The 26,595-nt window shown below is 48.8% G+C and overlaps 3 protein-coding genes across 3 annotated transcripts; 1 reads left to right on the top strand and 2 right to left on the bottom strand.

Moving 5' to 3' along the window:
• Window positions 1-1,367: 1,367 nt before the first annotated feature.
• On the bottom strand, window positions 1,368-1,992 carry Znf581 (zinc finger protein 581). The gene is given in 3 exon segments (XM_038340895.1): window positions 1,368-1,612; window positions 1,615-1,695; window positions 1,698-1,992. Coding segments are annotated over 3 exon segments (621 nt in total).
• Window positions 1,993-2,708: 716 nt separating this feature from the next.
• On the bottom strand, window positions 2,709-4,902 carry Znf580 (zinc finger protein 580). Its single transcript, XM_038340762.1, has 2 exons — window positions 4,747-4,902; window positions 2,709-3,615 (listed from the first exon to the last, which is right to left on the bottom strand). The coding sequence occupies exon 2, from the start codon at window positions 3,601-3,603 to the stop codon at window positions 3,085-3,087; it is 519 nt and encodes a 172-aa protein (XP_038196690.1). The 5' UTR covers window positions 3,604-3,615; window positions 4,747-4,902; the 3' UTR covers window positions 2,709-3,084.
• Window positions 4,903-22,270: 17,368 nt separating this feature from the next.
• On the top strand, window positions 22,271-25,933 carry Znf784 (zinc finger protein 784). The gene is made up of 2 exons (XM_038340736.1): window positions 22,271-22,400; window positions 24,092-25,933. The coding sequence occupies exons 1-2, from the start codon at window positions 22,323-22,325 to the stop codon at window positions 24,986-24,988; spliced, it is 975 nt and encodes a 324-aa protein (XP_038196664.1). The 5' UTR covers window positions 22,271-22,322; the 3' UTR covers window positions 24,989-25,933.
• The last annotated feature ends 662 nt before the right edge of the window (window positions 25,934-26,595 follow it).

Genomic DNA, 26,595 nt, shown 5'->3' with positions numbered 1-26,595 from the left:
GAAATAAGAGAACCAGATGTGAAAATGGGTTGTGTGGCTACATCTCCGCAAAGTGTGGGTCAGGAATAGCCCCCACAATAGCTGCCTGCGGAACAGCTACACTCCAATCCCTGCCGCCTCATTCCTCCAGAGCCTCAGTTTACTCACCTGTTAAGTGGGAAGATACTCTCTAGGGTCTTTGCGAGGATGCAGTGGTGTGATACACCAAAGGCTCAGCCCAGAGCAGGACCTCACTCTTGGGACTTAAGATCCAAGCTATTTAAAGTCAGACAGTGGAATAGAAGCACAGTCTTAAGACACTCCCACTTGCCCCTCCGCCGCAAACCGCCCCAAAAGAAGTCGTGTAAAGAGGCTACCTACATCTGGCACAAAACAGGCCTGAAAGGGGACGGAGAAGACATGTTTATTAGGCCTGCAGCAAGGTCACAAAGCAACATCCTCTCTGGGATTCTGAAGCCCTAATGGAGGCATGGCTTTAACTAACCTTGCAGAGGGAGACTAAGCAGCTCCCTCTTGCGCTTCACTTTACCAGCCTGGGTCAGCAAGTCCCGTGGGAGCCACCTGCCCTAGATCAGTTTTCAAACCACAGGAAATTGTATATAGGAAGGGGAACTCTAGATTTAAAATATATATCAAGGTGTCCTGTGCACACTAAAGGTAACTACTGTTAAAATGATTTCACATACGTTTGGTGTGCGTATGTTCTAGGCTGCCCTTTTCTTAAGTCTGTTAATGTGGATTGTAATTTAAGGGGGGAGGGGTAACATTTAGACTCATATTTCCAAAGGTGCTGGGAATGAGTCTCAGTCTGTAGAGTACCTACCATGCAAAAAACCTTGAGTTCCAGAACTCAGGAAGTAGAAGCAAGATCATAAGTCTAATGGTACCCAGAGCTACATTAAAACCTTGTCTCAATAAATAAATAGATGGTAGGTTTGAAGGAACTGAAGTAGGCCTAACTCCGGAGGAGGAGGGCAGATTTTCCCAACCCCCAAGGTCGTGGTACCAGGTGGTAAGTGTAAACTAAGACATCTCAAAAATTGAAGTGCTAATTGAGAGTGGGGTGTTTATTTGGTGTCCAGTCTAGGGCCAGTGTTAAAATAAAGGAGACTTCTGACTGCCCACCAGAACCTCCTAGGCAAGTTTCCCAAGCAACACTGTCCTTCATTCCTCCTATCGGGACTCCCAGTGTTCAAGGTGCAGGGCTGTTCTCTCTGAAGGCTCATTCCCATCATAGGTCCAAAGTACTGTGATGTACTGACGGCTCAGAGACTCTTCCAGGCAAGGCTCGCTTCAAAGAGGTTGGTCTGGGTTTGTGTCTAGGGCCCTGAAAGCCAGCCTGCAACTCAGGTCCATGTCTGAGAAATTCAGGAGCCCCTCGATCCCTGGGATCCCAGGAGCGGTTCATGGATGGTTTGTGGATGCTTCCACAGCGTGTGCTTCTGTAATGCATTCTGCTCTGTAAAGCGACACCGGCAATGCGGACACTGGAACGGGTGGTTCCCTGAGTGTCCACTGATGTGCTGGGTCAACTCACCCTCGTCCTGGAAGCAGCGAGGGCAGAGCAAGCAGCCATAGGGCTAAACACCACCCGCCCCATGAATGGAGTGGTCTGCTCAAGAGGGCTGGCCCGCTTGAATGCCTTCCCACAGGTGTCGCATTTGAAGGGCTTCACCTCCAAGTGGGTAAAGGTAAGATGTACTCAGAGTCCCTAAAGCACACTGGACAGCTGCAGCACTTTTTCTGAACCGAAGTCCCATTGACCCCAGCCTCCCCCTGTGACTCCTCATCCACCAGCACTGTGTAGGGGACACACTGGGTGTCAATGAGAAGATAACGGTTGAGCCTTGGAGGGGACGAAGTCTGGGGAGATCCTGTGGAGAAAGAAGGCCCAGGTTCTGGAGACCCACCTGTTCGAGAGAGGGGGCCTTCCATGGCCTCTACAGAGGGAAGTGCTGAGGTCTGGAGGTAGCAAGGTAGCAGCACCAGCATCCATAGATGCAAATGAGGCCTAATGGATGCTAGAGAGTATGAGATCGAACCGGAGTGGGGAACAAGGACTCTGTTCTTGCTATGTACTCCACCCAAGGTCCTCTATAAGGCCCTTGTAATCTTTCTTCTGTCTTCTGGGCCCTACTACCCACTATATTCATGCAGTCGCTTTCACTCAGTCCCCTTCCCCCGTGTGCCCTCAGGTTACCTACCAGCCGTCATGCACATCATCTTGTGGCCCTCCAAGACTCTCCCGCATTTTGACCACCACCCGGTCTAAGTGGGTTTGTCTAGATTCTCCCGTTACACGCCCCACCCGTAGTTCTTTCTAGGTCTGCAGCCCCCACCTTTGGAGATTTCCCAGGCAAGTATTCGAAAAGCTGCCCATTGGGATGTCGCCCGAACGGGCCCCGCCCCTCCGCGGTTGCTTGGGTCTCGATTCCTCCTTTCCTGCCTGGTACCCAGTGCATCAGCCTCTCGGGTACGGGCAGCACGGAACCGGAGACCCTTGGCTACAGCCATCGCCTGGCAGTACCGGGTTTGGGAAATATAGACCCAGGGAGAGACGAGGGTCTAAGAGAGAGCGGGTGGCCTGAGCATCAGAAAACAGCTCCAGTTGGCAACTCACTTCGAGCACAAGGTTCCTAGGTGCTAACGGTCCGAATTCAATCTCCCCTCTCCCAACACAACCCACATGCAAGTAAGAGCCTTGAGAATGAAGTGCGGAATGTTTATTGGGCAAAGAATGAGGGGTCGTGGGCAATACGGGGAAGTACAGAGATGATCCAGGCAGTGCCGGTGCTTTTGTCATGTCTTCCACAAGGACCTCATCACTTGGGAAGAGTAGAAAACCAAGACTCAGGAGAGGTCGCGTCAGTTGTAAAGGCTTACACAGCACAGCCAGACTGAAGCCCAGTTCCAACTGACACCCAGGCCCAGAAGGGCAACAACTTTGGTCTACATCACACAGCTAGAAGGGAGAAAAGACAAAAATGTTTCTCTTTGGGGAATAGGTGGGGAAACTGAGGCCTAGGGTAAGGCAGTGACGCTGTGTGGGTCAGACGTGGTGGCCCAGAGATGGCAGGGCCAAGCTCAGTGCAGGCGCACGTGCTGCGCCAGCTCCGCGGCGTCCTGGAAGCGGCGTGGACAGAGCGGGCAGCTGTGCGGTGGGCCAGCGCGCGCGCGATGAGTGGCGCGGTGCCGCGACAGGTGGCTGGAGCGCTTAAAGGCTTTGCCACAAGCACCACACGTAAAGGGCTTGAGGTCCGAGTGCGACACACGGTGGCTCTGCAGCCGTAGAGGGCTGGCAAAGACACGAGCACACTCTGGGCAGCTGTAGCCCTTGCGAGGACTTGGCTCTCCCGGGGTCGCCTCACGCTGCGGCGGGCCCCGAGGTTCCTCCTCCAGCTGCACGGTGTACGTGTAGGGGACCCCGTTGGCGTCGATGAGAAGGTGGCGGCCCAGCCGCGGTGGCCGCGGCCCCGCCACCGAGGAAGAAGTGGAGGAGGGGCCTTCCGCCTTGGGAAATGGGGGAGTTTTGGGGGGCGGTGGGTCCATGACCTCCGGGGAGGAGGACCGAGGGTGAGGTGGCCGCGGCGGCAGCAGCAGCATCTGGAGCGGCAGCTGGGAGCGGCGGAGGGAAGAGAAGTTAAGATCTGTCTCTTCCTTTCAGGAAAAAAAATTCCTAAAAAGGTGTTTCCATTCTCTGCCAGACTCTGTGCTACTGACCTACCTTCCTACAAAGTGAAAACTGACTCCAGTTCCCATCTCTGGGTTTCCTCTACCAGGGCTTGGCAACACCCTGCTCCACCAGTCTCAGGTCAGGGCCTCGGACATCCTTCGGATTCCCTCCGTCCATCCCCCACCCGCCACAATCCATCTCCAAGTCCATTGCTCTCCTTTTAGCTTAGGACCTCTCTAGCCAACCATGCCAGTCCCTGGTGGCCTCCGGGATTTTTCTTCAATCTACCTTTCCCTCCTTCCCAGAGCTCTACTCAAGCACTGGCTTAATCCTCTCCCTCAGGTCCCACAACACCCTGGGGTGGAAGAGCTCCACCCCACTAGATCCTCCTCAGGACCTCCCAAATCTCCACAGTTGTCGTGGCCTAGAGTTTCCTCCCTAGATTCTTGCCCAGAGTCCCACTAACCCAGTTCCCCACTTTCCACTCATGGACTTTTTATGTCATCCCCGCACTGTGCACTTAAAGGTCTTGCCATTCTCTTCCTACATCGTCTCTACTTTATCTTCAACTGCCTGCCTCTTATATGTGCCCCCATCTTGTTGCATTTCATTCACAACCATCCCCAGCCCCCTCCCCTCCTCCGGGAAGTATCCTGACATCTTCGTTTCTCTGTCCACCGCCGCCGCCGCCACCATGGAGCCTCTTCCCGCTTGCAGTCAGACACTGGACCTTCTGGTTTCCCGTTCCCACACCAGCTCTCCCTAACCTTGGTCCCTCCTCTCTAGATGCAGCTGGCATCTCTTGTCTCTCTTCACCTCCCGGCTTCATATGATGCATGCGCCCCCTTGCCGTGGGCGCTCTAGCACCACGGTCCTCTGAACCACCCGGTCCCGTTATATCCCCAGGGCTTCCTACTCCACTGGCTTCCATAAGACGCCCTGTCTTCCAGAAGGCCCTCTCTCGGGCTCTGAGCATCGCTTTCCTAACCTCACCGCCCCGACCCACACCCAGAGCCCTGCCGGCCTCGCGCCCTGCCCAAGCCAGGCTCCTCCCTCCATCCCGGCCCCCGTACCCGGTGCAGCAGCCTCTCGGGTCCGGGGGAGAACGGGGCCGAGGTCCCGGACGGACCCGAGCTTGCACTGACGAGTGCCGCTGCAGGAGCGAGCTTCCGGGTAGCTCCGGGCCGGAGGCGCCGGGGACGCGGGTCGGGGGGCGCAGGGGCGCGAGGGGCAACGGCGTCCCTGGGAAAGAGCGCCGTTCAGAAACGCACGCTCCACACACGAAGGTTCCGACGCCTGAGTCGGACGGCCCCTCTAGTGGGAGCGCGCGGTGGGGGGCGGGGGAGGTGTTGGCGCGTGGCCAACAAGAGGGACCTGCAAAAGAACAGTTCCCCGTTGCGTGCCCCCATCCTCAGAGCCGTTCCTTTGGTTTGAATGGCCAGTAAACTGAAGTTAGGTACCGTGAAGTTTCCTAAACCACCCAAAAAGAACTGGAATGTACAGTGTCATCCTTCCACCCTGCCTCTCCCCTTTCCGTTCAGGCAAAGAAAGCCATTCAAGGCAGAGGGTTAAATAAGGGGTCTTTCTGTTGGTTGAGCATTTGGAGAGACTGGGGCCTAGAGGCCAGATGCTTGCTCTGGTGTGGTAGGGCTCAATCTTGACATCTCGTAAAGGGGGAACCAATGTCCAAAGAAGACATTGCAAGATTAGGTGAGGTATTCGTGCTCCACTGAACATATGGGAAAACAGAGGCTGGAGAAGACCAGATATAGGGTTAAAGGGTGTTCCGCTTACAGTGACTTTGTGGTATTCGTTGGCTCCCAACTGCTGGGATACCGTTCCATACGAGCTGCAACGCTTACACCAGATATTGACACAAAAAGGAAAATGTGAGGGGCTGGTGAGATGGCTCAGTGGTTAAGAGCACTGACTGCTTCTCTAGAGGACCCGGGTTCAATTCCCAGCACCCACATGGCAGCTTGCAGCTGTCTGTAGCTCCAATTCAAGAGAATCTGACAGCATTATACCAATGTGCATTAAATAAACTTTTTTTTAAAAAAAAAAAAGGAAAATGTGATATTTCTTGCTGAGCATTTGGAGAAACTGAAACCGGAGCTTGCTGGGTATGGAAAGTGGGAACAGGGCTGGAGGTATAGCTCATTCAGTAGAGTGCTTGCCTAGCGTGCTCTCTGGGTTCGATCCTCAGCACAGCCTAAAATCGGGTGTAGTAAGTCACTCAAGACTTTAATCCCAGCTCTCTGGAAGTGGAAACAGGAGAATCAGAAGTTCAAGGTCATTCTCAGCAATTTAGCGAGTTGGAGGCTAGCCTGGGCTACATGAAACCCTGTCACAAAACCAAGAGGGGTGGTGTGGAGGGAGACTGATTCTTACCAGTGATCAGGTGGGGTAAATAAAGCCCAGAGGATGCCAAACTGTAAATTGAATTCTAATTGGTGTTAATAATAAAAAACCTGGAGTCAGATACTAGGGGGTGTAGGCTGAGAGATCAGAGAAGCAGGGTGTGCAGCCACTAGAGAGACCTTTTACCTCTGCCAAACCCTCAGACTGAGGAGTGATCCAGTCTGTACAAATCCTCAGACTTAACTCCTCCAACTCCTGTTTCCTCCTGCCTGCCCAGCCAAATCCCTTATGTCTCCACCTCCCTAGTGCTGGGTTTAAGGGCTGTGACTCCCAAGTACTGGGATTAAAGGTGTGAGCCACCACCACCCGACTTGGTTTCTCCTTTAAACTGGATCTATTTTGTGTAGCCCAATGTGGCCTTGAACTCACAGAGATCTGTCTGCCTCTGCCTCTGCCTCTGCCTCTGTCTCGTGAGTGCTGGGATGAAAGGTGTGTGCCACCATTGCCTGGCCTCTGTGGCTAACCAGTGGCTTAGCTCTACACTCTGATCTTCAGGCAAGCTTTATTTGTTAGATTACAAAAAAAATATCCCTACACCAGACACTCTTAGGCACAGACATGGAAAGGTGTATATTTCCCATTGAGTACATAGGGAAGCCGAAATTCAGAGAAAGCCAGATTTCGCCATATATGCAATCATGGAAGCTGGTTTGCCAGAATGGAGGAGAGTGCAGGTGAGGGCACTGGCGCCCTTTATCCAATGTAGCTGGTGCTCTGGGCCCTTCATGGAGGGTCTGAGCATCCAGTGTTCATGTGGCCAGTGAGGACACTACATATTTCTAGATGCACTCTGGAACCAAGAAGCAATTAGGGGCATTTCGTACCTGTGTAGGGCTAAGACCCTAGGCCCGTGTGCTGGAAGTTGGGAGGCAGCAACAGGTGGAAATAGCCGAGAAAGAGGAGGGTAATTCTGGCGCTCGGTCGGAGGACCCCCGAAGGGTGAACAAGCCCCCTTATATAGAGTTGCCGGACATCTTTCCATTGGTGGCAATGCTATAATCCCTGTGTGGTGTGACAGACACTGGGTATGTGAAGCTGCTTAGCACTTGAACTGAAGCTAGTGTTTCTGGGGCCCTGAGTATAGAATTAATTCATCCCTTAACTCAGTTTTACTCTATGGAACCGCTATGTAAACTTTGCTTTTTCTTTTTGAGACAGAACCTCAAGTAGCCTAGCTTGACTTCAGATTTGCTAAGTAGCCTAAGATAACCTTGAATTCTTTTTTATGTCTATGAGTGTTTTGGTGTATGCTTGGTGCCCTTGGAGGTCAGAAGAGGGCATCGGGACTCCTAGAACTGGAGTTAGGGTGGTTGTTGTTGGGTGCACCATGTAGTGCAGGGTGGTTGAAGAAAAGGCACTCCAGGAGCTGGAGAGATGGCTCAGTGCTTAAGAGCACTGGCTGCTCTTCCAGAGGTCCTGAGTTCAATTCCCAGCAACCACATGGTAGCTCACAACCATCTGTAATGAGATCGGTGCCCTCTTCTGGCGTGCAGGCATACATGGAGGCAGAATGTTGTACACATAATAAATAAATAAGTCTTTAATAGAAAAAAAGAAAAGGCACTCCAAGATAAAACTTTAAGGTGTATGTGTAGCAGGAAGGCCCAGCCTCTCTGATGGACTGAGCCCTGAGCAGACGTACAAAGGCATATTTGAAAGTTCCACAAAGTGTCCCCTCATACCAGTCCCAGGTCTGATTTACACGGCTCCCTAGAGGAGAGCATCAAGAGCCTCCATGGCTCCAGTCATTTATCTTACATCGTTTATGATACACAGCAATGCAAGAGCCTCGGGTGTGCATGCCTGAGGTGTCTTTTGACCAAAGTCATGAAATTGCTGCAATGCCCCTTCAGCAAAACTGGCTTTTTTCAGCAAGGATTCTTCAAGGTCAAAGTACTTCTAGAAAACAGTTGCTCAGGTCTACCCCACATACCGTGATTCTGCTAAATTCCTACATCAGTCTCACCAGAAATCAGCATAAATCTAAACCCTTCAATGTTCTCCTTCCCCCCACACTCCAAAAGTCACACAAATAGGCTTCTTCTTCCATCAGATCCATGCCCTGATATGTTCTGTTGTGGGTTTTTTTTGGGGGGGGGGGTAGTGAATTTCATTAGGTCTGGTTTGGCTTTTTAAGACAGGGTCTGGCTGCCCTGGAACTCACAATGTAGACCAGGCTGGCCTCAACTCTCAGAGATATGCTTACCTCTGCCTCCTGAGTGCTGAGATTAAAGGCATGCCCAGCCCTCCACTCTGTTTTTAAAGCCCCCATTCTAGCCAGTTCTCACCTGGATCCCAATATCAGCCTTCTCCTTAGTATAGCACTCCAGCCTCCAGTGACTGTATACAATTTGTCAAGCTACTGAAATTGAATGTTACATTTGCACATCTAAAACTTTGTCAGGGATGGAAGGATGGCTTAGCAGTGAAGAGCACACCATGCTCTTCCAGAGGTCCTGAGTTTGGTTCCCAGCACACACATAAAGTGGCTCACTACCACCTGTAACTCTAGCTCCAGGGGACCTGGGCTCTAAGGGCACAGGAACACAGGTGGCACATACTCATTCATGTGTGTGTGTAATTTAAAAACCCTTTCAGGAACCCCACTGGCCTATGCCCAAGTTCTTGAGCCTGAAACTTGAGACCCTTCACAAGACAGGTACAGCCACATCTCCATCTCACCCCCCCCCCCCCCCGCATCCTGTACTCCAACTATGCAAACCATCTCCTGCTCACCTGGCCAGACCTTGAATTTGCATGGCTCCTCATGCAAAGCAATAGCAAGACTGATCCTCTGCCTCCTAGTCAGAGTCACGCCATTTTCAAGCAAGCCATCATTTAGGTTCTACGTGCCAGACCGCAGCAAAACAAGTCATCCCCATGTTTGCTGAGACCATCAAATTTTATAATAAGGGTCAAGATGATTTTAAATACACAGATACAACTTTCCTGGAGTCTGTGCCTTAAGCTGTCTGAGCCCATCATCTGCTCTGCTTTAACACTAGGTAGTGCTCTAGACCCAGGTTCACAGATCCCTTATAGGCTTTGAGCCACATAAAATACAAAGATGGGTGGGAACATGTGCAGATTGCATTGGGTCTGTATATTACTTTTGGTGATTACAGCCATTCCCACAGTATTGATTCTCTCAGAACAGACACACAGAATGTCTGTCTGCCCATCATCTAATCACTACTGCCTTCTTTGTTGGTGGTGGTTTTTTTTCAATGTCTTAAAAGTTTTCATTGTAAATTGGGCAGTGGTGGTACATGCCTTTAATCCCAGGACAGACTGTAAGATGAAACAAAGCCATTCTTCCCTAAGCTGCTTTCAGTCGCGGTCTTTCTCTCGGCACTAGAAAGCACATTAGGACAACCCCAAGCTGACTGTCACGTAGCTTCCTCATAAAGGAACTCTCTCCTAGGCCTTATGGGGGCGACAAAGCTCAAAATATTAAAATGTCCCCTCCATTTTCACAGATTGTGAGATGCAAATTCAGAGACTTAAGGATTGGGCTGCCGAGATAACTCAAGGATAAACGGTCTTGCCACCAAGCCCGACAACCTGTTTGCGCCCCAGCCTCAGTTTGACCAGAGGCCCACATGATGGAAAAGGAGAACTGACTCCTGCAAGTTGGCCTCTGACTTCCACAAGAGTGCCATGGCGTATGCACACACACAAATGCACACACTCATACAAACAAAAACAAATGTTATTTTTAAAATGTTTTCATTTAGAAATGAGACTGCTTCCTCAGCAAACAGTTACCTGCATGTGAAAAAGGACCGAAGGTGAATTCCTGACCCTTGGGGTTAATCCAAGGCTGGAGAGCCACGTGTTAGATGGGTGACAAGGTGACACCACAAGGGACCGATACTTGGCAGAGCACTACCCGCTCACAAGGAAGCTAGCTTCTCGCTCCCGAAACATACATAACTACTCCTGTGGAACCCAGCCCAGGCTCAAACCATCTAACACAGCTACTGAGTTTTTTAAACCTTACTTGTTTATTTGTTTATTATGTATACAGTGTTCTGTACTGTATTCTACCTGCAGGCCAGAAGAGGGCACCAGATCTCATTACAGATGACTGTGAGCCACCATGTAGTTGCTGGGAATTGAACTCAGGACCTCTGGCAGAGCAGCCAGTGCTCTTAACCTCTGAACCATCTCTCCAGCCCATCTTGTTCATTTTTTATTTTTTTTTTGGGGGGGGAGGCTTGATGATTTTTTTATTCTTTTTATTGAGCTATATATTTTCTCCACTCCATTCCCCTTCTACTCTCTCCTATGATCCCCACACTCCCAGTTTACTCAGAAGATCTTGACTTTTTCTACTTCCATGTAGATTAGATCCATGTTTGTCCATCAGGGTCGTCTTTGTTGTCTAGGCTCTTGTTTGTTTGTTTGTTTGATTGATTGATTGATATTTATTTTTGGTTTTTCGAGACAGGGTTTCTCTGTAGTTTTGGAGGCTGTCCTGGAACTAGCTCTTGTAGACCAGGCTGGCCTCAAACTCACAGCGATCCGCCTGCCTCTGCACCGCCCCCCTCCCCATGCTAGGATTAAAGGCGTGCGCCACCACCGCCCGGCTCTTGTTTATTTTTTTTAAGACGGGGTCTCACTGTGCAACATTGACTGGCCTGGAACTCAAAGAGATTATGCCTGCTTCTGCCTCCTGTGATGGAATTAAAGGCATGCACTGCTGCTGCTGCTGCTGCTGCTGCTGCTGCTGCTGCTGCTGCTGCTGCGTGTGTGAGCCATACCTGCAGCGCTAGCAGAGGACATCTGATTTCCCTCCCTGGAGCTGGAGCTGCGGGTGGTTGTGAGCCACCCACTATGGATGCTGGGAACTGAGCCTGGATCCTCTGCAGCAGCAGGAGGCACTCTTATCCACTGAGCCATCTCTCCATCCCCATAACTACTTAAAAATGTTTTTTTAGATTTATTTATTTATTATGTATACAACATTCCTTCCCTGTATGCTTGCATGCCGGAAGAGGGCACCAGATCTCATAGATGGCTGTGAGCCACCATGTGGTTGGAATTGAACTCAGGACCTCTGGAAGAGCAGTCAGTGCTTTTAACCCTCTGAGCCATTTCTCCGGCCCTTAAAAATGTTTTTAAAGCAGTGGTGGTGCATGCCTTTAATCCTAGCACTGGGAGGCAGAAACAGGAGGCTCTCTGTGAGTTCAAGGCCAGCCTGGTCTACAAGAGCTAGTTCCAGTACAGCTAGGGCTGTTACACAAAGAAACCATGTCTTGAAAAAACAAAACAAAATGTTCTTAAATTACATTTATTGTGGGGTAGGGGTTATAGTGCGTGCCATGGCACTCAGAGGACAATTGGGGAAAGTCAGTTCTCTCCTTCTACCATGAGTTAGCGAGCATGGCAGCGATGACTCTTGCCCACTGACCATCTCTATGGCTCTGGAATAACTGCTTCTAATAGTGGCTATGTGGATTCAGCTTGATAACAGCTACCATAACTGCCCCCAGAGTAAGCCTTAGTTTTTCCTGCAGCATCTCAGTGAACCACATACATACCATAAGAGTAGTATGTGGCATTTCATTGTCCTGACATACCTGCCCCTTTGATATGAGCTGTCTAATACAGTCACAACTGTATCAGACAGACAAAACACACAAGACAGAAAAACAGGCAAGTACAACGCAGGGTGGAGAAACGTCGCCTCTCGGGAACCAGAGGCAGATGGATCTCTGTGAGCTCCAGTATAGCTTGGTCTACACACTGAATTTCTGACCAGCCAGGGCTATACAGTGAGATCCTTCAAGTAGTCTGGGAGATGGCTCAACAGGTAAAGGTGATTGCCATCAAACACGATGACCTGAGTTTGACCCCTAGGACCAAGGTGGTGCAAGGAGAGAATTGACCCCTGAACTTTATTCTCTGACCAACACACACACACACACACACACACACCCTTAGGGCATGTGCACCCACACAAATTCACACAAAATAAATGAATAAAAATACAGTTTAAAATATTTAAAGTGGACTTTAATGTGTAATGTGTGTGGATGTTTTCTCTGCATGTGTATCTGTGTACTGCTTACATATCTGGTGCTCAGAAAGCCTAGAAGAGGTCATCAGATTTCACAGAACTGGGGTTAAAGATGGTTGTGAGTGCTGGAACTCAAAACCAGGTCTTCTGAAAGAGCAGCCTGTGTGCTCCGCCCTATACAGGATTTCTCTGTGTAACACTGGCTGTCCTGGAACTCACTTTGTAGACCAGGCTGGCCTTGAACTCACAAAATATGTCTGTCTCTCTGCCTTCTAAGTACTGGAATTAAAGGCATGTGCCACCAGGTACAGCCAGTGTTCTTAACTTCTATGTCACCACACACACACACACACACACATTCTGCTCGGTTCTGTTTATTTTTTGGATTTCGAGATGGGGGATGGGGGTCTCATAGTCTGGGCTAGCCTTGAACTCACTGTGTAGCTGGTACAGGAGTTCAAGCCCCCTAGGAAAAGGCCAGAGACTCAATCTCGATTATAATTAGTTAAATTTCTTGACACTCATAGCAGGACAGAAATCTGAGTCAAACTAGAGACTGCCGCTCAAAGTGAGGCGAGGGAAAGATCTTTTAAAGCCAAACCCACAAGAATAAATAGCTCGAGTATCTATGCAAGCTAAGAGCTGTTCTGCTCTGCCAAGATTGAAGGCAACTTCAAAACAGTCCTTGACTAAGCAGGTTTCAGAAGCCAAAAAAGCAGTCATAGCATAACAAGAAGATGGTCATGGCTGTACATTTCTGGGTGGGGGTCACTGGGTATCAAGGTGGATGCTAACACACAATGGAGCATAATTTTTTTTTGTTGTTTTTTGTTTTTTTGTAGTGGGGAGCAGTGGGCTGGCTTCCTGCCGCCCGGCTCCCGGCCACCGGCTAGCTTATGCCCCAAAAATAACAACACACAAACTGTATTCTTTTAAACACTGCCTGGCCCATTATTTTCAGGCTCTTATTCACATCTTGACTAACCCATATCGAATAATCCGTGTAACACCATGAATGGTGTCTTACCGGGAAGTTTCTAGCGTATGTCCATCTTGGGCTGGAGCTTCATTGCATCTGGCATCTCTCTGAGCAGAGGCGCGGCAGTCTGTCTAACTTAAGAGAGGCGTAGCATCTGACTGAGCCATCTACCTCACTTCCTTCTTCCTGTTCTGTCTACTCCGCCCACCTAAGAGCTGGCCAATCAAATGGGCCAGGCAGTTTCTTTATTAGCCAATGGGAATCCTCCATCATTTTTTTTTTGGTTTTGTTTTGTTTTTTGAGACAGGGTTTCTTTGTTTAGCCCTGACAATCCTGGAACCTGTTCTGTTGTCAAGCTAGCCTTGAATCAGAGATCCACCCGCTTCGGCCTCCTGAGGGCTGTGATTAAAGGTATGTGCCAAGCCGGGCGGTGGTGGCGCACGCCTTTAATCCCAGCACTCGGGAGGCAGAGGCAGGCGGATCTCCGAGTTCGAGGCCAGCCTGGTCTACAAGAGCTAGTTCCAGGACAGGCTCTAGAAACTACAGGGAAACCCTGTCTCGAAAAACCAAAAAAAAATAAAAAAATAAAAAAATTAAAAAAAAAATAAAGGTATGTGCCATCACTGCCCAGCAATAAATCTTTCTTCAGATTTTGGGAAAAAGGTAAAGTCTTTTAATGTTGAGACTCTAGAAAAGGCTGCTGTTATAACCCACAGAGAGAGACAGACTCTGAGCTAAGAAAGGGGCGTTGGAGACTGAGAACTTGAGTTATTGTGTGGATTTCTCCCTCTCCTTCTCCATCCCTCCCTCTCCCAGAGATCCACCTGTCTCTGCCTCCCTAGTGCTGGGATTAAAGGCATGCACCATCACGGCCTGGCCAAAATGCTTACATCTCTTAATAGCTAACATTCTCTTCTATGCAGTGACCTCAGAGAGGGTTTCTAGGTGCAAGAATAACACCAGCACCAGCACTCTGCTGTCTGCACAAGGTACTTTGCTCTGTACGTGGCTTTATTTCATTCCCTTGAGTGGTAATGGAGACTCTGTCCTGCTCAGAAACATTATCTTTTTTTTCCCCCGAGACAGGGTTTCTCCGTGTAGCCCTGGCTCTCCTGGAACTCGCTCTTGTAGACCAGGCTGGCCTCAAACTCTGATATCTGCCTGCCTCTACCTCCTGAGTGCTGGGATTAAAGGAGTGAACCACCACCAGCTCAGAAAACATCTGTAAGCTGGGCTTGAGGATGGCCTAGGATGTGAGAGCATTGGCTGTTTTTCCAGGGAACCCCAATTTGAGCCTCAGAACCTACATGATGGCTCACAAAACTCCATAATAGCAGCTCCAGGGAATCTGACACCCTCTTCTGGCCCCCTCAGGCACCTGCACACACGTACACACACATACAACTAAAAATAAAGTAAGATTTAAAAATAAAACAAAAGTGGAAGGTGCTGGCACAGCAAGCAAGGGTGCTTGTCACCAAGCCTCGTAGCCTGAGATTCTTCCTTGGGCCCCAAATGGTGTCAGGGAAGAACTGGCGTGAAAGTTGTTCTGTGACCTTCAGATGTACCTCTTGGCACATGGGTCCCCAGCCCCGCTCTAAGTAAATAAATAAATACATAATACATTAAAAATGAGCCTGAGGATGTTGTAGATGCTATTTAAAAATTAGAAAAATACATATATGGATATTCACTACAACTTTTGTTTGATATTATCTTTTAATTTTTTAAAACATTTACTTATTTTACACATATGAGTGCTTTGCCTGCACATATGCCTGTGCACCGCATGCATGCCTTATGCCTGAGGAGGTCAGAAAATGACATTACAGTTACAGGTGGCTATGAGCTACCAGGTGGGTGCTGGGAACTGAACCCAGGTCTTCTGAATGAGCAGCCAGTGCTCTTAACTACTGAGTCAACACCTAAGTCCCCACCCATTCAATTTTTTTTAAATAAAATATTGGTGTCAGGGAGCCTATACACAGTTTTTAAAATCTGGCATACATACAGGCATACATGCAAGCAAAACACCCATATACATAAAATAAAGTGGAATAATTAAAAGTAACATCAAATAATTGGGCATGGTAGTACACACTTTTGTTCCTGGCACTCAGGAGTCAGAGGCAGCAAGATCTCTCCGAGTTTGAAGCCAACCTGGTCTACATACTAAGTTTCGAGAGAAACAGGGCTCTATAGTGAGATCATTCCTCAAAAATAGAGGACTTTGAAGGTAGTGGTTCAATACCTTTTTTTAGCCAGGCAGTGGTGGTGCATGCCTTTAATCGCAGCACTTGGGAGGCAGAGACAGACGGATCTCTGTTAGTTCGAAGCCAGCCTGGTCTACAAAGGGAGTTCAGGACAGGCTCCAAAGCTACCAAGAAACCCTATCTCAAAAAAACAAAACAAAAGAATACCTTTTTTGCTTACATTTTCTTATCTACTATTTATCCTAGTTTGTTCTTTCTCTGTCTCTGTATCTCCCCGTGCTAGGGACAGAACCTAGCACCTTGCATACACTAGGCAAACACTCTACCACACAACTGCATTCCCAGCCTGCTATACTATTTCTACAGAAAGCAGCTAGTGCTCTTAACCTCTGAACTATATCTCTAGGTTATTTAAGAACAGAAAAATCCTGGGGTTCTAATAACTGAGGGTGCGGTGCCCACGCAGTACCTGGCGAATCTGAGCCCCATCTGGCTGCTGGCTAACCAGTTTCCAATGAGTTCCTTCCTCATTGTGGCCTCGTTTTCAGGTCTGTAGAATGAAGCAGGGACAGCACTCGTCTGTATCTGCTGCCATCGGAGCACAAAATGAGAAAGAGGAAATTTCTGTGTGGGAAGCTGTTAGTATTCAGGCATCCGTACTGGTCTGCCCTTGGGGTACATGTCCTCAGCTGTAGCCACGACGAGCGCCTCCAGTGCACATTCACTGTGTTCCCTTTTAAAAGGCCATGCCCACCTCCCATCTCTCTCTCTCTGCCTGTCTCCATCGGTCTGTCTCTCCTCTCCTCTCCTCTCCTCTCCTCTCCTCTCCTCTCCTCTCCTCTCCTCTCCTCTCCTCTCCTCTCCTCCCCTCCCCTCCCGTCCTCTTCTCTTCTCTTCTCTTCTCTTCTCTTCTCTTCTCTTCTCTTCTCTTCTCTTCTCTTCTCTTCTCTTCTGCTACTCCTGTCCCCAGAGGCCAGTCTCCCCTCTCCTTCCTCCCTTTTCCCATTCACTTTCCCCCAAGAAAGAAACCCCTCCACCTGAGCTCTGTCTTTCTCACACCACTTTTTATAAATAAATAAATAAATAAATAAATAAATAAATAAATAAATAAATAACAATAGAAGTGACTGTGCTGGGGAAGGAAGAATCCTTTTAATATAAGAATGTGAGATGGGCCCTTGCCAATAAGAAGGGAATTTTATACCTCTTGGCTTGGTTCTTTCCAGCTGCAGCATTTTTGCAAAGGGCCGGAATTCCCACCTGTTAGCCTCGAGTGACAACCTTTAATATTTCTTGACCCTTCTGTGAAAAAGTTCTTATACTGGCTACTGCCTGGGTTTGGCAGCACCAGACATGCGACCAAAAGATGGATCTGAGGGCAAAGGAGGATCAAACTTAAAGTGTCCAGTTAAGAAGCTGTTAAGAGCTGTGGCACACACCTTTAATCCTAGCACTCAGGAGGCACAGGCAGATGGATCTTCTGTAGACCAGACCAGCCTGGACTACACAGAAAAACCTTGAGAAACCTTGTCTTGGAAAAAAAAAAAAGACCTGAGTTAGGTTCTCAACACCCAAGTTTCATGGCTTAAAAATTCATGGAACTCCAGCTCCAAAGACATCTCCCCATCTTCTGGCCTCCACAGGCACACACACACATGTATGCATAAATGAAAATTAAAGGTAGTTTTATTTTTTAATTATTTAATGTTTTGTGTGTGCCTGCACATGTTTGCGCACCGTGTGTATGCCAGTACTCACAGAGACCAGAAGATAGTATCAGATCCCCTGGAACTGGAGTTACAGGCAGCTGGGAGCCAGCTGATGTGGATGCTGGCAGTCAAAGCCTGGTCCTCTGCAAGAACAGCCAGTCTTAACCACTGAGCCAACTCTCCAGCACCAAAGATAATGTTTTCAAGATTCTTCCACTCTATATGCTGTACCTGAAGAGACACTAGCCTGCTGGAGCACGAGGCTCTAGCAGGCCTTGCCCTTTTCCCCATTTTCTCTATCTTGATGAAACCATTGGATTAGGATAGGGCTTGTGCCTAATCCGGGTCAGGAGGATGCCCCCACTGTTCAGGGGTCTCCTTCAGTACCAATAGGACTATTCCATCATAGCACTGTCACATCTGTTTGAGTCTTTGTTAACTGATTGACATTTGCGTTGATTCAGCATTGTGACTGTTTTTAAAATGATAAGCTTCTAGCCAAGCAGAGGTAGCGGCAGGTGGATCTCTGTGAGTTCAAGGCCAGCCTGGTCTAAAGAGCTAGTTCCAGGACAAGGACCCAAAGCTACAAAGAAACCCAGTCTCAGAAAAACCAAAACAAAACAAAAAAAACCCATAAGTTTTTTAAAAAATTTATTTATTATGAAAAAAATTATTTATTATGTATACACTCTCCTGTCTGCATGTATCCCTGCAGGCCAGCAGAGGGCGCCAGATCTCATTACAGATGGTTGTGAGCCACCATGTGGGTGCTTGGAATTGAACTCAGGACCTTTGGAAGAGCAGCCAGTGCTCTTAACCACTGAACCATTTCAACAGCCCCAAACCCATAAGTTTCTACATAATTTTTTTTCCCCAAAAAGGTTTTCTCTGTGTGGCCCTGGCTGTTCTGGAACTCACTCTGTAGACCAGGCTGACCTCTCAGACGCAGAGAAATCCAACTGTTTCTGCCTGCTGAGCACTGAGATTAAAGGCGTGTACCACCACCACTCAGATACATACAAGTTTTGTGGAAATACACTTCTTTAATATTTTTATTGTGTGTGAGAGAGAGGAAGAGAGAGAGGGGGGAGAGGGGAGAGGGAGAGGGAGAGGGAGGGAGGGAGGGAGAGAGAGAGAGAGAGAGAGAGAGAGAGAGAGAGAGAGAGAGAGAGCACAAACACACCACAAACACTAGGAGCTCAGAGAACAACTTGAGGGAGTTGGCTCTCTCCTCCCACCATGGAAGTTCTGAGGATTGAACTCAGGACATCAGGCTTGGCATCTTACCCACTGAGTTGTCATTTATTTTATTTTATTTGGAATTGCTGAACCACTTGGTAAATTTATAAGTCAATTGATTTTGAAAGACAGAGGATCTAGAGCCAATAAAAAGGAGAGGGGATTGCTGCAGGTCTTACAGTGAAGATGGGACAGAATGAAGCGGGTATAACCTCCGCCTCTTCCACACTTAAGCCTCAGCAAATCATTATGTCATTTCCTGATGGTTCCACGTAGCCAGACTCAGGTTATACAAAAGACTATCTAGTGTCATGTATGTGGAGGGGGGGGGGCGTTCCATGAGCCCCACCCCATTCCATGCCCGGGTGTTGGTGGGTCTAATCTTGTGTAGATCTTGAAAAAATAAACTCAGCAGCTGTGAATTCAAGCAATGCAACCAGAAGTCATTGTCCCACACCACCTACCCCCATGTTCCAGCTCTTACTTTCTTTTTGTCCCCTTGTGATGGTTTGACTAGGAATGGCCCCCATAGACTCAGGTGTTTGAATGCTTGTCCCATAGGGAGTGGCACTATTAGGAGGTGTGGCCTTGATGGAGTAGTGTAGCCTTGGAGGAAGCTGTCACCGTGGAGGCAGGCCTTGATGTCTCAGATATGCTCAAACTATGCCCAGCGTGGAGCAGTCTCCTGCTGCTGCCGGTGCATCAAGATGTAGAACTCTCAGCTCCTTCTCCAGCACCAAGTCTACCTGCATGTCAGCATGCTTCTCACCATGACAATAGACTAAACCTCTGAAACTATAAGCCAGCCCCAGTTAAATGTTTTCCTTTATAAGAGTTGCTGGAGGATGGCTCAGTGGTTAAGAGCACTGACTGTTCTTCCAGAGGATCTGGATTTAATTCTCAACACCCACAAGGAAGCTCACAACTGTAACCCCAATTTCAGGGAATCTGACATCCTCACACAGACATACATGCAGGCAAAACACTAACACACATAAAAATAAATAAATCTTTTTTAAAAAAAAGTGTTGCCATGGTTCATACACCTTTAATCTCAGCCCTCAGGGAGGCAGAAGCAGATGGATCTCTGTGAATTCGAGGCCAGCCTGGTCTACAGCATGAGTCCCAGGACAGCCAAGACTACTGTCTCAAAAAAAAAAAAAAACGAAACAAGTGTTGCCATGGTTACAGTGTCTCTTTACAGCAACAAAAACTGTGATTAAGATAACAGTTATGGGTTTTTTACAGGGTTTGCTGGCTGGTTACTTTGGGTTTTGTTATTGTTTTTGGTCAACTTGACCAAGCTATGGTCATCTGGGAAAGGGAACCTCAGCTGAGAAAACACCTCCATCAGACTGGCCTGCAGGCAAGATCATGGGGCACTTTTTTGATTAATGCCTTGATGTGGGAGGGCATAGCTCACTGAAGGTGGTGTCACCTGTGGGCAGGCAAACCTGAGCTGTAGAAGAAGCCATGAGGAGCAAGCCATGAGTAGCAAGCATTGGTCCATGGTCTCTGCGTCTGAGTTCCTGTCTTTGCGTCCCTCAGTGATCAGAACAGGTAGGCCCAATAAACTCTTTCCTTACCAAGTTGCTTTGGGTTAGAACGTTTTATCACAGCAATAAAAACATAACTAGGACACTGACTGGGTTCACAGTAGCAGATGTTAACTAACTTCCTATGGAGTGGGCCTCAACCCTGATCAGGAAGTGGTTCCTTGCCCCTCTTATAGAACTATCCCTACTGCCCTGCACTTCGTGTCTGCTGCATCAGTAGTGTTACGCACAAGTCCAGAAAGTTTATTTTAAAGGCTACATACATATCCAGGGCCCAAATAACCCAGCATAAGAGCACAAGCTTGGCATTCTTTTGAAAAACGTTTTTGAAATTATACTTATTTTCTGTGCTGGATCATGTGTGCCAAGACAGGTCTGTGAAGGTCGGGGACTACCTGCAAGAGTCGGTTCTCTCCTCAGCCATGTGGGTTACAGCTCTGAACTCAAGTAATCAGGCTTGACCGCAGGCACTTGACCCTCTCACCAGCCCACCTGCTTTAGCCTTCTCAAGGCTCTGGTCCACAGGAAGCAGGCCTGCTGAAGCACTCGCAAAGCGCAGTGGCTAATACAACAGAGGTTTACTTGAAATGTTACTCAGTGGCTAATACAACAGATGTTTACTTGAAATGTTACTCAGTGGCTAATACAACAGATGTTTACTTGAAATGTTACTCAGTGGCTAATACAACAGACGTTTACTTGAAATGTTGCGCATCCAAGGCAAACAAGCACCACCTCTCTGCTGAGTACAGTCACTCTGGGATTCAGCCTGATGGAGATTTCACTTCCTACCAAAGAACAGAGGGACCAAACACTATCATTTATATTATATGTCATTACCCAAAGAAAATCACATGACCACATGTAACTTCAAGCAGAAGTGCCACCATAACCCCCAAAGAACAGAAATATTAGCTGTGGTGATAAATGTTTAGCATCTCCTGTTTTGTCCAAGTAAACAGTGTTTCAAAGCTCTCCTTTCCTCCTCTTCTCCTCTCTCTCTCTCTCTCTCTCTCTCTCTCTCTCTCTCTCTCTCTCTCTCTCTCTCTCTCGTTTATTTGCGCAGCTCTGGCTGTCCTGAAACTAGCTCAGTAGACCAGGCTGGCCTTGAACTCACAGAGATTCGCCTGCCTCTGCCTCCCGCGTCCTGGGAGTAAAGGTGTGTGCCACCACCGTCCTGATCCCATGTCTCTTCTCTATCTGTTTCCACTTCTAGAGGTCTGTACAGAAAACAGAAGAATGGAGTTGGGCATGGGAGTGCATGCCTGCAATCACAGTACCAGAAAGATCAAGGGTTCAAGGCTAGGGCTGGAGAAATAACAGTAGCCAAGCATTAGTTGCCCAAGTTCAGTTCCCAACACCCACATGACACCCACATAACTTCAAGAGGCTACGACACCCTCTCCAGCCTCCATGGACACTGCTAACATGTGGTGCGCAGACATATATGCAGGCAGAGCATATATGTTTGTTTTTTTTTAATATTTATTTATTTATGTATGTATGTATGTATACAGTGTTAGTTTCCATGTCTGCCTGCAGGCCAGAAGAGGGCACCAGATCTCATTATAGATGGCTGTGAGCCACCATGTGGTTGCTGGGAATCGAACTCAGGACCTCTGGAAGAACAGTCAGTGTTCTTAACCTCTGAGCCATCTCCTCAGCCCATATTTGGTTTTTTTAAGTTAATCTTTAAAAATAGAGTTCAAGGCCAGCTTAGACCACGTAGTAAATTTGAGGTCAGCTCTCAAGGGAGTCTTGTCAATAGGAGGGAAACAAGGAGTAGGGAGAGGAGGAGGCGTTGGCCACAAAAATGTCCTGACTTATCCAAAGTCAGAAAGCCAGGCCCCAGACTGAATTGAACCCTCAGAAAAGCCCTGTCCTTGGTGTTGCTGAAAACCTTTTGACCTCTTTTCTTCTAAACATCACAGCAACTAGCGGGGCTTTTCTTCCTTCTGGAAGTTCCTGCACTGCTACTAAGTCTCTTTCTTGACACAGACTTTTGCAAAACCTTCGTTCATAAACTGCACCGCTTTGTCTCCTGCACATGAATTGAAGGTAACCTTAGAAACGTTTTCTGTAGCATAAATCAAAGCTGCTTCTGTGCCTTGAGGTTCAGATAAGCAAACTTCGTGCTCGGCCTGAGTTAGTTTTAAAAAGGGACTTGTAGGGCCGAGCATAGTGGCTCAGAAGCGAGCGGATCTCTGTGAGTTCGAGGCCAGATTGGTCTACATAGAGAGTTCGAGGACAGACCGGACTAGACAGTGAGAACCTGCATAAACAATAATTTTTAAAAGGGAGGGGGACGACGTCGGAATTTGTCTCCAGAATCTGGCCGACCTCCCAGCTACAAGCTCAGACTGTCCTGGTGGAGGATTGACAGGTAATGAAGACTTTCCTTGGCTCCCAGCCACGGCCCCGCCCTGGCGCGCTTGCGCAGTGCCGCCAGCCCGGCCCCGCCCCTCGCGGAGCGATCATGGGCCTCAGGGACGGGGTTTAGCTACAAGATGGCCGCCGCGCACCCGGACCCCCTGATTCCGAGCTCACCGACCCGGGAGTCGCCATCCCCAGAGCCGTCGGACCTGGTGCGGGAGACGAAGGGGTCTGGGCCTGGAGTTCAGGGCGAAAGAGGGCGCAGGATGGGGGGCGGGGCCTAAGAGGACTGGGCGGGAGTATGTTAACATTCTGGGGGCGGGGCTTGGGGAGAAGCCTATGGGGAATGAGGAGCGAGGCCTGGTTGAGGCGGGGCTTGAAGACAGGTTGTGTGTGGGGCAGGGTTAGGTCCTGAGAGAGGACTAGGGAGTTGGTTTGCATAGAGAGGGGTGGAGTCTTAAGAGGAGTGGGCGGTCAGGGAAATTATAGTGGATGGTTGGGAAGGTGACCTCAAAGGGGAGTTATAATCTGGACACCATGTTGGGATGCCTTATGAGTGCCCAAGAGAAGATTCTGGAGGAGAAATGGGTGTTCCGGGTGACTTTGGAACCTCTCACTCGTGACTGAAGAATAACTCAGAATATTGATTCATTCAACCAATATTGACTGAGTTCCAGGGGACCAAAACGGACAGAGATTGCGTCCTCTTGCAGCTCGCAGTCTCGTGAGGACTTGTGAGGAGTGGCAATGAACAGAATTTATTCTAATATGTTCCATAAGGGGAATAAAAAGTAAACTGGTAGGGTGGGGACCGGGCGAGCTAAATTTAGATGGCAGAAGCCAGCTGGATGACGGGTTATATTTACTCTGCAGTCAGTGAGATAAGCAGGATCCAGACCGTGCTAGATATTATAGGGACGACACGGGGTTTTTAATGCAGTTGGAGGGCTTAGAGTGGCGAAAAATGCATGACCTTATTTACATTTTCCAAAGTCTATTCAGGTGCTCTAGAGAGGGAGGTAATGAGGGACAGAAGTAAGAACAGGGATTCCCTTTGAGGGGTATTTTTTTTTCAGTTGCAAGGGCAAGAAATGATGAGGCTTTTAACTAGTATAGAGAAGAGGCATGTCTGTATCTGTGGTATATTTTGGGCAGGAAAAGGAAATGCCAACCGAATACAGCAAGAATTCTGGATCATGGGTAACAGGGTCAAGAAACCAATAGCCGGGGCTGGAGAGATGGCTCAGCAGTTAAGAGCACTGGCTGCTCTTTTAGAGGTTCACTTCCCAGCATCCATTTGGAGGCTCATAACCATCTGTAACTCCACTTCTGGGGGATCTGATCCTCACTTCTGGACTCCATAGGCACAGCAAACATGTACTGAACATACACACATGAAGGCACTCACACATACACATAAAAAGAAAAACTCAAGCCTGGTGGTACACGCCTTTAATCTTAGCACTTGGGAAGACAGAGGCAGGCAGTGTCTCTGAGTTCTAGACCAGCCTAGTCTACACAACAAGTTCCCATTCGGCTAAGGCTAATAGTGAAACTCTTGTCTCAAAATAAGTAAATAATAAATCATAAAAAACAAGGATCCAGTGGACTACAGAGGAGCAAATATTTTATTTAAAAGTTTTAATTTAATTTATATATTTGAGGAAAGGGTGTGCATGTGTGCCATAGCACAGGCATGTGGAGGTCAAAGGGCAATTTGGGAGAGTCAGTTCTGTCTTTCTACCCTGCGGGTTCCAGGGATCCTACTCAGTTTGTTAGATTTGGCAAGTGTCTAGGCTCTGAGCCATTTCGCCGGCCTGGGCAAATGTTTTAAGTGGAAGCACATTGAAGAATACTCTCTGAGAAGGATCCACAGCCTCCCGTTTCTTCTTCTGCTCTCCAGGTCCTGGTGCCTGATGCTGGCTGCTCTGCCACACCCCCAAGTGACCTCATCGAGATCCAGGTGGTAAAAGTTACAGATACTACATTGGTACCTGAGCCCCCAGAGCCCGGATATTTTCACTGTGCCCTGTGTCCCGCTGCCTTCAACCTGGTCTCAGAGCTGCTGTTTCATGAACATGGCCACCTGGCAGGCGTGGAGGGGGTTGGACAGAGTGGGGAACCAAGCCGATGTCACGTGTGTGGCCACCGCTGTCCAGGTCCTGCTAGCCTGCGTGCACACTACAGCTTGCATACAGGAGAAAGGCCTCACCGCTGCCCACTCTGCCCACGAGCTTTTAAGACCTTGGCACCTCTGCTCCGGCACCAGCACCGTCACGGGGTGGAACCAGGCACCTCTCGAAGGTTTCCACCGGCAGCATCAACTGGACAGCCGAACCCAGGGATGGCCCAGGAGAGGTCGGAGGTGGTGATGGCTGCGGCAGCTGCAGGGGCTGCAGTAGGCAAGCCTTTCGCCTGCAGGTTCTGTACCAAGCCCTTCCGCCGCTCCTCAGACATGCGAGATCATGAGCGTGTACACACGGGGGAGAGGCCCTACCACTGTGCCATCTGTGGCAAGGGCTTCACACAGTCCTCTGTGCTGAGCGGCCACGTCCGCATCCACACTGGTGAGCGCCCCTTCCGCTGCACGCTCTGCGAGCGCACTTTCAATAACGCCTCAAATTTTCGCAAACACCAGCGCACCCACTTTCACGGGCCAGGGCCTGGGGTGGGAGAGTCTGGAGGTCAACTGGGACCATCTTGGGTGGTCCAGGAATCAGGAAGTAAGCAAGGGACAGAGAACACTACTGAAGTAGGGCGCAGAGAGCCTGTGGAGGTGAATGTGGAGGTTGACCAGTAGGCTGGGAAGTAGGAAGCCTATTGTAGGGAAAGTGGGTGGACAAATAGAGGCAAAAGCCAAGGAGAAATAATGAGCAGCTGAGACTGGAGAGCTGAAAAGGAACCAGGTTCTTGTTTCCCAGAAACCCACGATACACTTGAGACTTGGAAAAGAGGTACCTGCAGTTCTGTAGATGCCCAGCTTAATGTGAAAACACAGAGACAGCCGAGCATGGCCCATTCTTGTAAGTCCAGTATTTTAGAGGCTGAGGCAGGAGGATTGTGAGGTCTAGACCAGCCCAGGCTGCAAAGCAAGACTTAATAATCCACCACCACCACCTCTGGTCCAATCCTGAACTGCCTCTGGACCATGGGTTGCCCTAAGGTGGACTAATATGAAATCTCTTACCTACCTCAACTGGGTTGCCTACCCTCCCTAGACAGAAGATGCCCACAGGTCATCTCTAAAGGGATGCTGGGATGCCTTCTCCCTTAAAACCAGAGACTACCTAAACCACAGTTGGGCGTCCATAAATCTCTAGGATGAGCCTGCCCATAGAGATTAACTCTAAGTTCTGCTCACTTTGCCATCCAACCCCAGAGTGTACTTTCCTTAGCCACTAGACTCTTCTGGAAGCATCCAAGAGCACACACTGCAAGCAAGCAAACAAGCAAGCAATCACCTGGTATCCCCTTAAGCTTTAGGCTTAGAGCCTGTGTCTCCCGTCTTGTCTACAGATAAGTTTCAGATTTCTCTGTTTTCCTCCACTGTGATGTAAACATCTTCCTGCTTAGTTCTGGACAATTCAGAGGAAGGGTTGGCTGCTGCTGACAACCTTGGTGGGCTGGTCCTGGGTGTAGAGAGTAAGAGGAAACACTGTGGGAAAGGGCTGGAAGGACTTGGGAGCTGGAATTTGGGGTGGGAGTGGGGCCTTCGAGTCTGTTCCTATTAAAAGACTTTCTGAAATGCTTCTCTGTCAGTCTTGTATTCCAGTTTTCTGGATAGTTGGGAGATCAGGGCCTCACTATGCCTCTGTTTTCTTTTCTTCTTCTTCTCCCCCCCCCCCCCCCCGAGACAGGGTTTCTCTGCAGCTTTGGAGCCTGTCCTGGAACTAGCTCTTGTAGACCACTCTGGCCTTGAATTCACAGAGATCCACCTGCCTCTGCCTCCCGAGTGCTGGGATTAAAGGAATGCGCCACCACTGCCCAGTGCCTCTGTTTTCTTATATCTGGAATGGGGAGGGACTAGGCTTTGACTTTGTGGCTGTATTGTAGTTTTGTGCACTGAAGGGATGTTAGAGGTTGCTGCTCTTACTCAGTAGAGGCCTTGATTTTCTCATGGAGAAGATGTTTTGCTAGCTCAGTCCTTGTTCATCCAGCATCCCCAAGAGATGACTCTCAGATGATGCATAATACAACTCACCATTTCCTCTAAAGAGAGGACCCTGCTTCCCATCTGTCTCACTAGCTCCTCGGCGGAAGCCAGAGACCTACAGGGTTCCTTAAGCCACCTCCCTCACCTTGTTTCTGATCAGTCTCCCACACTGAGCAGTTAAGCATCTTTGGGGTCCGGGCACTTCTTTCCATCATCTATTCATCAATGGCCTCATGTCTGAATGACTACAGCAG

Source organism: Arvicola amphibius, chromosome 8 (genome assembly GCF_903992535.2).
Source record: "Arvicola amphibius chromosome 8, mArvAmp1.2, whole genome shotgun sequence".
In the NCBI taxonomy this organism is placed as follows: Eukaryota; Metazoa; Chordata; class Mammalia; order Rodentia; family Cricetidae; genus Arvicola; species Arvicola amphibius.
This window is presented reverse-complemented; position numbering and strand designations above follow the sequence as displayed.

What these genes read in the sequence shown, in the direction of transcription:
- Znf784 (XM_038340736.1), top strand. Translation starts at nt 22,323, where the DNA reads ATGGCCGCCGCGCACCCGGACCCCCTGATTCCGAGCTCACCGACCCGG. An exon ending in CCCCAGAGCCGTCGGACCTG is followed by an intron (nt 22,401 to 24,091) that starts GTGCGGGAGACG and finishes TCTGCTCTCCAG; the next exon opens with GTCCTGGTGCCTGATGCTGG.
- Znf580 (XM_038340762.1), bottom strand. Translation starts at nt 3,603, where the DNA reads ATGCTGCTGCTGCCGCCGCGGCCACCTCACCCTCGGTCCTCCTCCCCG.